The following is a 12,236-nucleotide window of genomic DNA, read 5'->3' as shown; positions in this document are numbered from 1 at the left end:
TTCTTTTCTTAGGCATTCTAGCTGCACAAAAATTGCTTGTTGCTGCCTCTGCACAAAGCCTTCAGTAATAACTGCAGCATACCTTATACAGACCAAGTTTGTATTCTGTAGAGTTGAAATGCCTTTGCATTCTTATAAAAGATAGAAAGACGGAGAGAGAGGTTAGTTGTCATTTTCTTCATCTCCTACTATGATCCAAAGCTGTGGCACAGAGCATAAAAGGGAACAAAATTCCACAAAAGGTAACCACCTGGAGCAAAGTCTGGAAAGAGACTGCAGTGTAGCATGTTTTCGTTACTACCATTATAACTTTGGAAGGTTGCCCATCTCGTTCCAAATAGTTATTCTGTAATCTGCAAAGTGTGTCAATGACGATTAATCTATTTTTTCAGGCTCAAGCAGAGAAAAAAATTGCTAGCATGGTGGAGTATAAAGACTTCTTTAAAGGGATATTTCAGCTGGAATGGGAACACAAGAAAATGAGAATGCAGATAGAAGATCTGAAGCAGAAGGCCCGGGATATTGTAACACTACCTATTTCAAAAGATCGCCAGCTAGTGAGTTACTTTCTCTAATTTATATTTTGACCGCAGAAAATTTTTTTGCCGACACCTGTAAGATCATTTGTACCTCTTAAGTCCCTTACCACTAGGGAAAAACCGGATGCCTAATAGGTCAACAATGCAGCTTTCAAAGGGAAGTTTTACTCTTGAGATCGATCAGTGAGGTAGTTGTTCAGGATGTTTAGGTGTCAACAAAAACAAAATTATCCCTAACTCTTAGTGTTTCAAAATTGGCACTGAGAGTAAAGAATCAGGATTTTGTGGCCACAAGGAAGAGATCTTTCAAATAAAGCACCAGAACTTCCTTTTAAGTGAAAGGTCTGAGGTGCCCCCATCTGGTATCTCGCAGAAATACCGTAACTTTTGCTCAGTATACAAAGATTGAGCGTTCCTGCAGGTCATTACTGAGCTCCACTCACTGCCATTTGTTGGCCCAGCAACAGAACAAAAGGGAATTGTTTGCCACGCGTGGCAGGCAAGAGGCAGCAGCTGGCCAGCAAGTCAGCACCCACATAGCTTTGAGCAAGCCCAGGTGGCAGGCCAGAAAACACAGGTAAAGACTGTGGGAGAGAGCCAAGGATAGCAGTAGAAGAAGAGAGGTTGTAGGGGAAGTGTGAGGGCATTGCAGTATGGGATGTAGAGAACTGCAGGGAAAGCTGATGGTTTTGTAGTGATGAGGCGAGGGGCATAAAGGTTTGGAGTAAGGGATGTTGGAGGATGGGTAGGCTGGAGATATTGCAGTGGGGAGAGCTATAAAGCACAGGGAAAATGAAGAAGGTTGGAGAGCAGGTAAGGGTATTGCAATTCAAAAGATTAAAAGAAAATCCAAAACACAAGTTTTGCTCAGGCTTCATTTGTTTTGCTGCTCTCCAAACTGCTTGTTCACTTCTGAATCACAGCCAAGGGACTTCCATAACTAACACCAACAAAACAGCTTTCCAAAGAGGTGATGTGACAACACACTGAAAACTTCTTGTAACAGATTTATCACCGGAGTGTTTCCATTCGCTCAAACTTCTGCTCTGATGAGCAGAACTATTGCCCTTCAGAGAGAGTTAGACTTGCCCATAGCAAAGGCATATACCAGTTTAGTTGGAAGTTGAATGGTCTGAGGAGCTTGACTTTACTTCACTTTTTGAGTAGAAACGTGGGGTTAGTAGGAAAGACAAGGCAACAGAGACCCCAACAATAGGAACAGAGAGGAAGATGGCTTAGATAAATGCGTGCAGGCAAGGACCTGAGAACACCTAGAGTGAAGGCCATGAATGAAGCAGGGAGTGAAAACGGTTTGGTGCAGTAGGCAAGGACCCTGCTGAGTCTTTCCTGTTTCGCCTCTTCTAACTAAACTAGAAAAGTCCACAAAATTTTACATGTCACTTTGGTGGGACAGTACTCTGGAAGGATGAATCTACATCTTCAGAAACCTGTCTACTGCCCATCATGGGTCATACAGTCTGTTTTACCATTTGTCATTTGATAAAGAGATTTTTTAGTAGCAGGGTGCCCAAGAAAAAATCTTGAATAAATTCTCTGAAACCTGAATTACTATGCAGATATAAGAACAATAAAAGAAGTAAGAATTACTAGAAAGCCACTTGACAGAAAATAATCACCACCTTCTCTGGCCTAAAGACAGGCTGTATAGCACTTTGGCCTCCAGCTGTGTTAGCTTAAACTACCTTATAATCAAAAGTATTGCTTGGGTTTTTTGACAGCCTCACAACAAATATTCTTGGTCTTTGTTTCCATTAACACATAATAGATAACATTCTTTTTAACAGCTGTACAGTCTAGTATTCACACAGCATCCAAGAATGTCCATTTACAATCACTAGTAAGCCTTTCCACGGTACAGAATTCTAGGTTTTTGAGTTTCATATAGTACGATTGTCTTTACAGAAGTGTGTAATTGTTGAGAACAAACAGGCTTAATAAGAAAGGTTTTTTCCGGTTTTAATTCTTCAGTTCCTAACTGTGCTGAACTATGACAGCCACATCGCCCACCGCATTTCAGTGATGGAGCAGAGTCTTGGCATCATGGATGAGGTAAATCCTAAGTGAACCACTGCATTTGAGAGACGCATCCTTAGTGTAAATGCAACTCCTCTCCTTCGGTAGCAAGAGGTATTTGTAAGGAATAACTGCAACTGATGTAGGCATACTAACTCTTCAGCCAACGCAAGGTCTGTTGGAGCATAGCCATAACAGCACTCACAGATTAATATATATATCTCCATGTATTTATTCATCTAGCTTTCAATAGTTTCTTCAGCTGGCGCTGAGCTGTCTACAGCAGCAGTTCTCTAAAGTCTATGGAGAGTCATCATACATTCGTTGCTGCATAGACCAACCCTATGGAGAGAAATCTGCTTGCTCTGTTACAGGCATTAAATGCTTCCTGAACACCAGATGCAGATCTGCTTACCACTTCTTACACAGCATTGCCTGTAGAAGTCACTCTTCCATTTCTAATGACGCATTCTTCCAGTCTTTGCTGCTTAATTTTTCTCTCCAGGAGTGCCAGGCTGTTCATAATATCACTAGCCCCCTATATTCAAAATAACAGAGAAACAAAAATCTGATTTGCTGGCTCCCTCATCTATTTCAACATTCAAATTATGATTATCCTTGTTTTTAAGTGATTCCACTTGATTTTCTCCAGGTTGCTCTAGCTGGCATCAGCTTCCTCTTCCTCTTCAAGCTTAAGTATTTACCTTGTCCCTTTACAGCCCATCCGACAACTTCAGCACAACAACAACCCTTTCTTCAGTAGCTCCTAACAGCCAGAGTATTCTTAGCTCACTGATTCCATTGGTTTCCTTTCCTGCCATTGCCCTTCAATATCTTTATTTTTATCAATATCTATATCTTTAATATATCTGTCTCCCTGACCCATACCTCTTTGTTCCTTGTCTGCTACTTATATTAGAACTCCATAAAGCATACTGGAATACAGTGTGCGTGAAAGACACTATACGAAGTAAAGCTAGAATGTGCTACCAGTCAAATCAAAATACATGAAAGTTTATTGAGCTACAATGCAGTGCTTAAGCTAATAGGTTTCTGTCGTAAGTTTGTCTGAATAGCTTTTGTATAATCATCTCATATATTTGCTTTATTCATTTGGAAATGGACAGCTGCACAAGAAGAATGTGAAGAACCGTCAGAAAAAAATTAAAGAGTTGGAGAAGTGCATCAGTTTAAAAGAGCAAGAAAATTATGAGCTCAGCCTGGAGCTGAAAGAAATGCTTGTCTCTGTTTCAGAAAGGAGGCACATCTTTGAGGCAGCCGGTGAGTCACAGGAATGCACTTTAAGACACAAGCAAAGAACATTCAGAAAATATCTGCCAGGCTAGATGGTCCTGTTCTCCATCAGCATCAGCTAAGACAAGGAGCACCTGTTTATTACTGTATGTGCACAATTAGCAGTGTCTTTTCTACCACAACAATTCATTGGTTACTTACGAGCATACCTGGACATTGTTGCTCCTGTTAACCATAGTTAATTGACTAAATTGCTGAAACTATTTAAGTCAAGATATTGTTGTCATTAATACCGTCACTAGGCACCATGCTTTCATTCTTTCTCAGAACTGTTCAACCCACTTTTTTGCACCCATTCACAGAGAACAGAGGAAGTAACACGAAGCTGAGAAGGGTGTTCGCTATTAGGAAAACTGTGGAGATCTTTCCACAAGTGAAACAGTTACAGACTTTAAAAACAGTAGGTACTTGCTAGGAACTGAATGTAGCGTGCCCAGTGCCTTTTTGAAATTTTTTGTATTATTCAGTACTATAAAGTCTCTTAAGCCCAACTGTGAGCCTTTTTTAAAATGCTTGCCTATTTTATACAGAACTTGAAATAACCCCAGGACAGGTCCAATACAAATATAGATGATGCATCCCCTACAAGTACAGGCTAACCCTTATATTTTGTTTTATGCAGACACACAGCATGTTTCTGAAAAGATTGCAAAGCAGCGTTACCGAGAGATTTTGAAGCAGAAACACCTACGGGGTCTTGTAAAGGAACAGGAAGAACAGTTTGAAATTCTTCAGGCAGAAGCAGAAAGACTGAGATCAGGAACATTCCCTGTTCTTTAAATATCAGAATCCAGGTAGATGTAAAATCCCATGTTCTTGTCTAAGAAAAAAGAATTTGGACATCTACCTTTTCTCCCTGAATTTTTCTTTCCACAAATGACTTCTTCTATAATTTCCTTAAATATAACTTCAGTTTAAAAGATGTGTGTTTGTCTGCTTTGTACATTTTATACTCAGTCTTAGCCCCATTATATTGCAGTTCATGAGATGTATTTCTGCTGTTTTGATTATATAAACCATATAGCTCATTACAGAAAACAAAGGGTACAAGAAACTGAAGACTGATAGGAGGTGTATTTGCATATCCTTAGTCTGCAATATGCAATTGTACAACATTTTGAAAGTGAAGTACTGCAAGAAATCCATGAAATTGCACTGGCTAAAAAAATTCACGTCTGTGGCTTTCACTTCACTTTTAAATATATTTACACCTGTGATGGCATGTTGCTGAGAAGAGAGAGGATACATGCTTTGGCATGCCCATGTGTGCTACCAGGCCCAGTCCCAAAAGCTGTTGCTGCTTCTGATTGATAGCTTAATTACCCACAGCCAGAAGAAGCTGCAGCAGAAAAGCAGGTTATTGGAAGTGGTCAACATGGATTCACCAAGGGGAAATCATGCCTGACCAATCTGATAGCCTTCTATGATGGTGTGGCTGGCTGCGTAGATAAGGGGAGAGCAGTGGATGTGTCTATCTGGACTTAAACAAGGCTTTTGACACTGTCTCCTGTAACATGTTCATAGGTAAGCTTAGGTTAGAGGAGTAGACAGTGAGGTGGATTGAGAACTAGCTGAATGGCAGAACTTTATGTATTGTTACGCTTGACAAAGGATGATTTTGAGAATAAAAAGCAGACAGAAGTCACCACACTATATGCATAGACCATCATGAGAAAATAAGCAATTTCAAGTTAAGATTAAAAAAAAATAACTTAAGATGACAACATTTATCAGAGGATAAATTAAATGCTGAAGTTTTATTCAGCTTCATGATACTGTACTTGAAGCAATACCATTAGATAAGGCCTTGTTTTTCTTCTTTATTTGAAGAGAGAAAACACCTTGGCTCTCACATGAAGTAGCAACAGATATTGGTTGCTATTTTCTTCTGTTCCCTTCTATTATCTCAGGCTGTGTCAGAATGCTTAAGAGACAGCTTTCCCCTGAAGACAACTATCTGGACCAGTATCTTAAAATAAGTGCATTATGGCACATTTCCCTCAGTAATAATTAAAGTCATTGAGAACATCTCATTGCAGCTTCAAAATATTAACAACATGAAAATTAGTTATCTTTACTTATCTCACAAAACGCTGTCAGCAGGAAGGCATTTGTAAAACAGGGATGTATCTATGAACAAAGAACTGAACTCTTCCCCATCTGAACATCAACAGAAATGACAGTTAAATTGACTTCATTATTTCAAGACAAATAACCATGCAAAGACTAATCAAAGAATGGACTGCCTTCTACTTGTTAAAGTATGACTTGATTTCATTTTATTTTTATTAAATAACCATTCACTGATGAAGTTATCAAACCAGGTTTTCCAAAACAGCATGAGTTCCATCTTTTCTGTTAAGTAATGTCTTTTACAGTGCCTACTGTATATAGTTTCACAAGTAGAAAACCTCTTAACCTCAAAGCATAAAGTCCACCGTCTGATCAACACTTCTTATGTGATCAGGGTTCAATCAGTCTTTCCTGCTTGTGCGTGTGTGTGTAATTGAAAGCTTTGCACCTGTAGATTATGCATCTACAAAGTCTTCTTCTGTCCTGCTGTAGTGCAATAACTGGTCTTCTAATCCAAAAGTATCTATCAGCTGAGTGAGACTCACTTTCTTGCCATCTGCAGAAAAGGCTGACTGTAGTTCATATAGCATCAGCTGGGTACTACTTCTCCATTTCACTATCAAAGCCTGCAGTTCAGACAGGTTATTCTGAAATTGGGGACAAAACACACACACAAAAAAAAGATTTGTCATTTGCTGAAATGTGGGGGTTTTTGGTACCCTGATCTATTTTTATAAAACACCTTAAACTGAAACAATACACAAACACTACACACAAAAAAAAGTGAGTCAGTATTGTTGCTTAAATTAATAAATGAGGTTACACTATGAATTCCACTTCAGAGAATGACTTAGAAGTACTTTTTCAGAGGTTCACCTCACCTTAGATCGATACATCTTAACCATTTTGAGCCTTCGAAGTAGTTCTTCCTTCTCTTGCACTTGTTTCAACAGCCTTACTTTTTCTCCCAGAGCCTGTTGCTGACTAAGATCAGCCTGTAGCACATCAGGATTCTGTGTTGATCCAGAGAGACCACTCTCCTGTAAGGGACTTTTGATACATATATGTCCAGTGCTGTTTCTTTCCAGGTTTTCAGAACCATCTTGTAGTCTGGAACATTCTGTACTTGTCTTTGGCAGGCATCCTTTGTCAGCATCAGCACAGTCTTTTTCTTGAGTGTCTATTTTGAGCCGCTTTGCCACTGTAAAATTAGCATTAAACGAACGTCTTGTTTTCCTTAATCGCTCCCTCAGAGCTGCGCTCATTGGCTAAAAAAAAAATAAATAAACAAAACCAAAAAAACCAGAAGGATCAGAATAATCTAATTTTTGATCAAATTTCAAAGAACTGTTTACTCTGGTTATTATTTACATAGAACATGTCATATATGTAAACATCATTGTAAAGCCAGACTTCCTAATTCTCTCTATAACTTTCACAAACTTGAACAAAGTTAACTTCTTCCTTTCGCATGTATTTGCACACACAGCTGCAAGATATGGAAAGATATACCTCCACATTTGCTAGGAGGAAATCCTGTATTCTACTGAGGCATTCTGCCTCAGCATATCTCAACTTGGTTAGTTTTATTGCATCGGGTTCAATTTCCTCCTCTACTTTAATGGAGATACGGGTTGGGGTTTTTTGCTCCTCCATCCCACCACACATACACTCTTTCTGTATCAGCACTAGTATAAAACATCTGTATTCTACGACAGAGTATTAAAAATTATCTGTATAATTTTGACTTGTTCATGCTTTGAGATCTTTCACTGATAAGATTTAAAAAGTGATTATTTTTTTCCTTCAAAATAAGTTAACAATTATTTTTTATAATCTTTGCCTAACATTTTTACCTGTGAAAATATACTCAAATATGGGAGAGAACAATTAGTTAAGGAACACTTGCAAAGTAGCCCTATCCAGTATAGGTCTGGATGCTGAGTGTGACAGCATCACCATGGTGCATGTTAGGATGGACACCAAAGCGGAGCTCAGCGTTATGGAGAATATACAAACTGAAAGCAGTGTACTTTGCTCAAGTGCAAGCAGAAGTCATAGAAAGCCATTCTGCATACACAGCAACACAGAAAAATAGGATTTGAGAAAACTGAAGATGACAGATTAACACAAAAAAACCCAAACCAAACACCAATAAAACCCACCATAAACCCTAAATAGTATTTGAAATTATTAGTGTGGCATTTGGAGTATACTACTGCATCACTTTGTATTCACAGCAAAGATCTCCATATTCAGAGCAAAGCACACTAAACACATTCCTTACCTGGACAACCTTGTAGCTATGGTTATAAGCTACCTATCTTTAGTTTTCCAGCAAACAGTATCTCAGTGATTTCCGACTACTTGATGATTTCACAAGCATTTTTGTTAGTACAGAGTCACATTACTGGAAAAACAAATACGTTTTCATACCTGTTTTCCTGAACTAGTCCCCTGTAGAGCTGCTCTCATAGAATCTGTTGGAGTATGGCACAAAGATGTCATTTTTTCAAGCACCGGTTCTTCCATCTGGAGATGGATAGCAGTTTCTGTTAAAAGACAGAATAAATTCTGTATGATGCCATTTTCACCTGATTATAGTGAGCCACGTGGCTGCAGAAATGAGTAAAAAGCTCTAATAAGAAATACTGAGACTTATTTTCTAATTGTTAAGTTCAAAAAGACATCTGCATAAGTTACACAGCTGTTTCATATGCTAAGTAGCACCTTGCTTTGCAAATGGCTTTTCTTCAAGAGGATGAATGACACTACTAACTGGTACAAAGTATCTTACTAGGAATTTTGTGTATTATTTTTCCCTCAGTCATAAAGCTCTATGGAATTTCTTCTTGAAAATATGAAAAGTGTTATGAGAAGTCTTACAGATATTCTCCATTACAACTTTTTCCCTATCTGATATCCTCTTTCAAGTGTTAAAAAGGAGCAAGACAACTTATGAAGCACTCAAACCCATTATAGTGTGCTTATAAATCCAAGGTCAGATCCTGCAACATCAAAACAACCCATCAATAAAAGCTCACTTCAAACAAACCGCGTTTTCTTCACCTGAATGACCCTTACTGCTTGTCTAATACAAAGGAATAATCCTTACTAAGTGAGGTTGTGAAGAACTTTCATTTAACTGCATCCCAAGTAGCAATAAAAGGACTGTTGGGAGCCAGATGATTTTTATTGTCCACATGTATAAACAATTAATCTTTTCTATAAAACAAAAAAATAGGGTACGCAGGTCTGAAAATAATCCACTATATTTCATTTGATCCTTCTGGGGATGCTGCTTTAAAAAGTAATTACTCACACAAGTAGAATTTTAGATTAAAAGTAAGCATCCCCAGTTCCCTCAAAAAAGTACCTTAATTAAAATGATAAGTCATACCTCTCAGCAGGTACCAACTTCAAATTGTTTTGGCAATGTTTAACTAAGTTTAGCACTTGTGAACCACCTGCTAATGACCAAAATGCAGCTGGAAAATCATCAGCTACACCTCTGTTTACCTGCAAATTGCAATTAGGAGTTTCAAAACAGAAGCCTCTTAAAAATAAAATCCTGCAAACAAGTCACTACCAATACAAGACTGGCACAAGGGGCTTCCTTTTCAGAGATGAAACATACCAAAGCTTCAGTATGCCAAAGCCTTAGTAAACCAGCAACCCTGGTCTTCCTGGCTCTGTTCCAAAGGACGCAGGTCCTTGTTTATCTTACAAGTCAGCACTCCCCCCTGTTGTTCAAAATTCAACATATGGTATTCTATTGAAAAAAGACCAGGCTTTAGTAAAGAAAGTCTAGTTAATTGGGTATTTTAGCAATCTATCAATTAAACAGGAAACCCACTGCACCCATTAAATATAATGCAAGTCATCACTCATTTCTTACTGTAAGCGAGAGCCTAGAAAGAGCTACATCATGCCTACATATATAGTACATCATAAATATGTAATAAATCTTACTAATCAGCAAAATAAATTCAAGCCTAAGAGGTGGCTTCAACAGACTTGTTCCACTCTTAAAATAAATCCTGTGACCCTCTGCCTTTACATCCTAATGCAGATTATTTGTCTTCAAATGACCATGACTATAATGGATACTTCTTCCAATGGTTCACTAATGCTGTTACTTTAACCCTCTGTTTGGCAGCACATTCATATAGCTCTCCTGCACCCTTGAATCCTTCCCCAAGATCTCAGACTAAGAATCTTTTACATTTTCAACCAGAAATGCTATTTATCACACAGAAAAATTATTCTGCCCAGCAAGTAAGGAAAATTTGGGCTAGAAGGGGGAAAAGGCAATTTTGCATTTTGGCTAAGTCCCTACCTCAATTTTCCTGCTTCTAGCTACATAACAGCACTCACTCCTTTTACGTTCTCTCCTCTCACCAACTGAAGTATTAACACTCAGTGACAATTTCTCCCTAGTTACTTCTCCACCCTAAAGAGAAGCAGAAAGAAGGCTGAGCAGCCCATTAAGCTAGGCCGCAGATCCAGGGAGCTCTGTTTGAGGTGACGCACCCCGGAGGGCCGAGAGGTACAGGGAGCGGAGCAGAGACCCGCAGCACAACCACAGCCCCAGCCAGAAGCTGCCCACACGCCGCAGAGCGAGGGGAGGTCCCTCACAGAGCACGGGGCCGAGGCCTAGCCCACGCCTGGGCCCCAGCTGGGCCAGGAGCCGGGGTAGGGGACAAGGAAGAAGACACCCTGAGGGACCCCCTCCCCTGCCTCCTCTACCCCAACACCACTAAGCCGTGAGAAACCGAACACGCCCCCCTCAGGCGCCAAGAGAAGGGAACCAAGCAGAGAGAACCCTCCCCAAAACCGCCGGCACCTCATCAGCCTCAGCGCTTCAATCTCCCGCTGCGGGGGGAAGGGGGCGGGGCGCCGGCACTGCGCCTGCGCGCGGGGCCGTGCCCAGCCGGCGCAGGCCGCTTTGCGCCTGCGCGCAGTGGAAGGGGGTGTGGGGGCTGCGGTGCGGGCGGGCACGCGAAGGTTGCTCCTATGCGCGGGCGGGCGCTAAAGGCGGGGTTGGGCGCCGCTGCCGCAAAGGTGGCGGGCGGAGCAGGGCTTGTGGAGTCCTCAGTGCGGGGCGTCGCTGGCAACCTCGTACACACGTCTGTTGCAGCTGTCATGCAAGGCCGTGTTGTGTCCCTTAGGCCAGCTTGGGCTTGCCACCCCATGGCTGGGGTTTTGCCCAAGGCAAAGTGCCATCTCGTTAGGGAGCAGGGCTCCAGCCTGAGCATGGAGCCCACCAGGGCAGGCCCAGGCCTTCGGCACAGGCAAGGGAACCACAACTCCACCTCAGGCCACCCATCACCTTTATCTGAGGCACTGTCTCCTCACAAAAGGGGAGAAACTACCCGAGGAACGCACTGGGAGGAGTGTGATCTGAAGTTGTGAGGGAAGGAGAAAGAAGTGAAAATGAAGAAACTTGTCTGGAAAAATGGGCAGGTAGATTGTGATTGTGACAAGGAGCAGCCCCAGCTGCAGCTGCAGTCGTGCAGTTCAGAGCAAGACTAGGGAGTGCCCTGTCACTCACAGGCGCTGCTGAAGCAAGTGCAATTTCCATATCTTTATCAGCAAACTTCCCTTCTGTGCTGCAGACCTGGTTTCCCGATGTGGATTTATGTTTCTCAAAACTGATTTGTGCAAAATGTTTTTCCAGTATAACTGTCGGGACTGAGAAAATGAACTGTAGAAGCCATAATAGCGACAGCTCCCAACCCACAGGGGTGATGTCCCTGTGGTTCCTCCAGCTCTGCCCGCAGCCACACGGCTCCATGCTGTTCATCGAGGCCTCACACGGCTGTGCTGACTGTTGCATATGGAATACACGCGCCCGCACGCTCTTGCTAGATTATGTCCTTCATTTGTGTAGCAGAAATGCATTCATTTCCTGCCTGGTTCCTCCTTAAAACGACAGAAGAGGATGCTCAATTTTCTCTTCACCTGGTGTAACTCCCATCTGTATTGAGACACGATACAGCCTTGCACTGAGAGGTGAGTGAGCACCGAGTGTAGGTGTGATAATATGTTAGCAGTTGTTGTGCTTTTGACCATAAATATACATAGATTCACTCACTTCAAATAGAATTTCACAGGCATGATAGCAACCTTTTTTTCTCTTACAGTAAAAAGTATCTAGCAAAAGTCCATCTAGAACAAGTCACTTTAGGAAATCTGAGAACTTGGGGCCTTTAGATTACTGCTTTTATAGGAGCTGACTATCTGTGGATGAAATCTATTTAGAAATAATCTCAG

General features: G+C 41.1%; 2 protein-coding genes across 2 annotated transcripts in view; one reads left to right on the top strand and one right to left on the bottom strand.

Moving 5' to 3' along the window:
- CFAP43 (cilia and flagella associated protein 43) overlaps positions 1-4,714 on the top strand; it is a 49,257-nt gene extending 44,543 nt beyond the window's left edge. The window contains exons 36-39 of the mRNA XM_054206746.1: positions 393-557; positions 2,529-2,609; positions 3,701-3,854; positions 4,510-4,714. Coding sequence (XP_054062721.1) covers positions 393-557; positions 2,529-2,609; positions 3,701-3,854; positions 4,510-4,667 — 558 coding nt within the window. The 3' untranslated portion in view covers positions 4,668-4,714. The remainder of the gene's footprint in view (positions 1-392; positions 558-2,528; positions 2,610-3,700; positions 3,855-4,509) is intronic.
- Positions 4,715-5,598: 884 nt separating this feature from the next.
- On the bottom strand, positions 5,599-10,834 carry SFR1 (SWI5 dependent homologous recombination repair protein 1). Its single transcript, XM_054206213.1, has 4 exons — positions 10,807-10,834; positions 8,397-8,512; positions 6,842-7,228; positions 5,599-6,607 (listed from the first exon to the last, which is right to left on the bottom strand). The coding sequence occupies exons 2-4, from the start codon at positions 8,490-8,492 to the stop codon at positions 6,416-6,418; spliced, it is 675 nt and encodes a 224-aa protein (XP_054062188.1). The 5' UTR covers positions 8,493-8,512; positions 10,807-10,834; the 3' UTR covers positions 5,599-6,415.
- Positions 10,835-12,236: the final 1,402 nt, after the last annotated feature.

This window comes from Rissa tridactyla, chromosome 6 (assembly GCF_028500815.1).
Source record: "Rissa tridactyla isolate bRisTri1 chromosome 6, bRisTri1.patW.cur.20221130, whole genome shotgun sequence".
NCBI lineage: Eukaryota > Metazoa > Chordata > Aves > Charadriiformes > Laridae > Rissa > Rissa tridactyla.
Note: the sequence above shows the minus strand (reverse complement) of the source record. Positions and strands in the feature narration are given on the sequence as shown.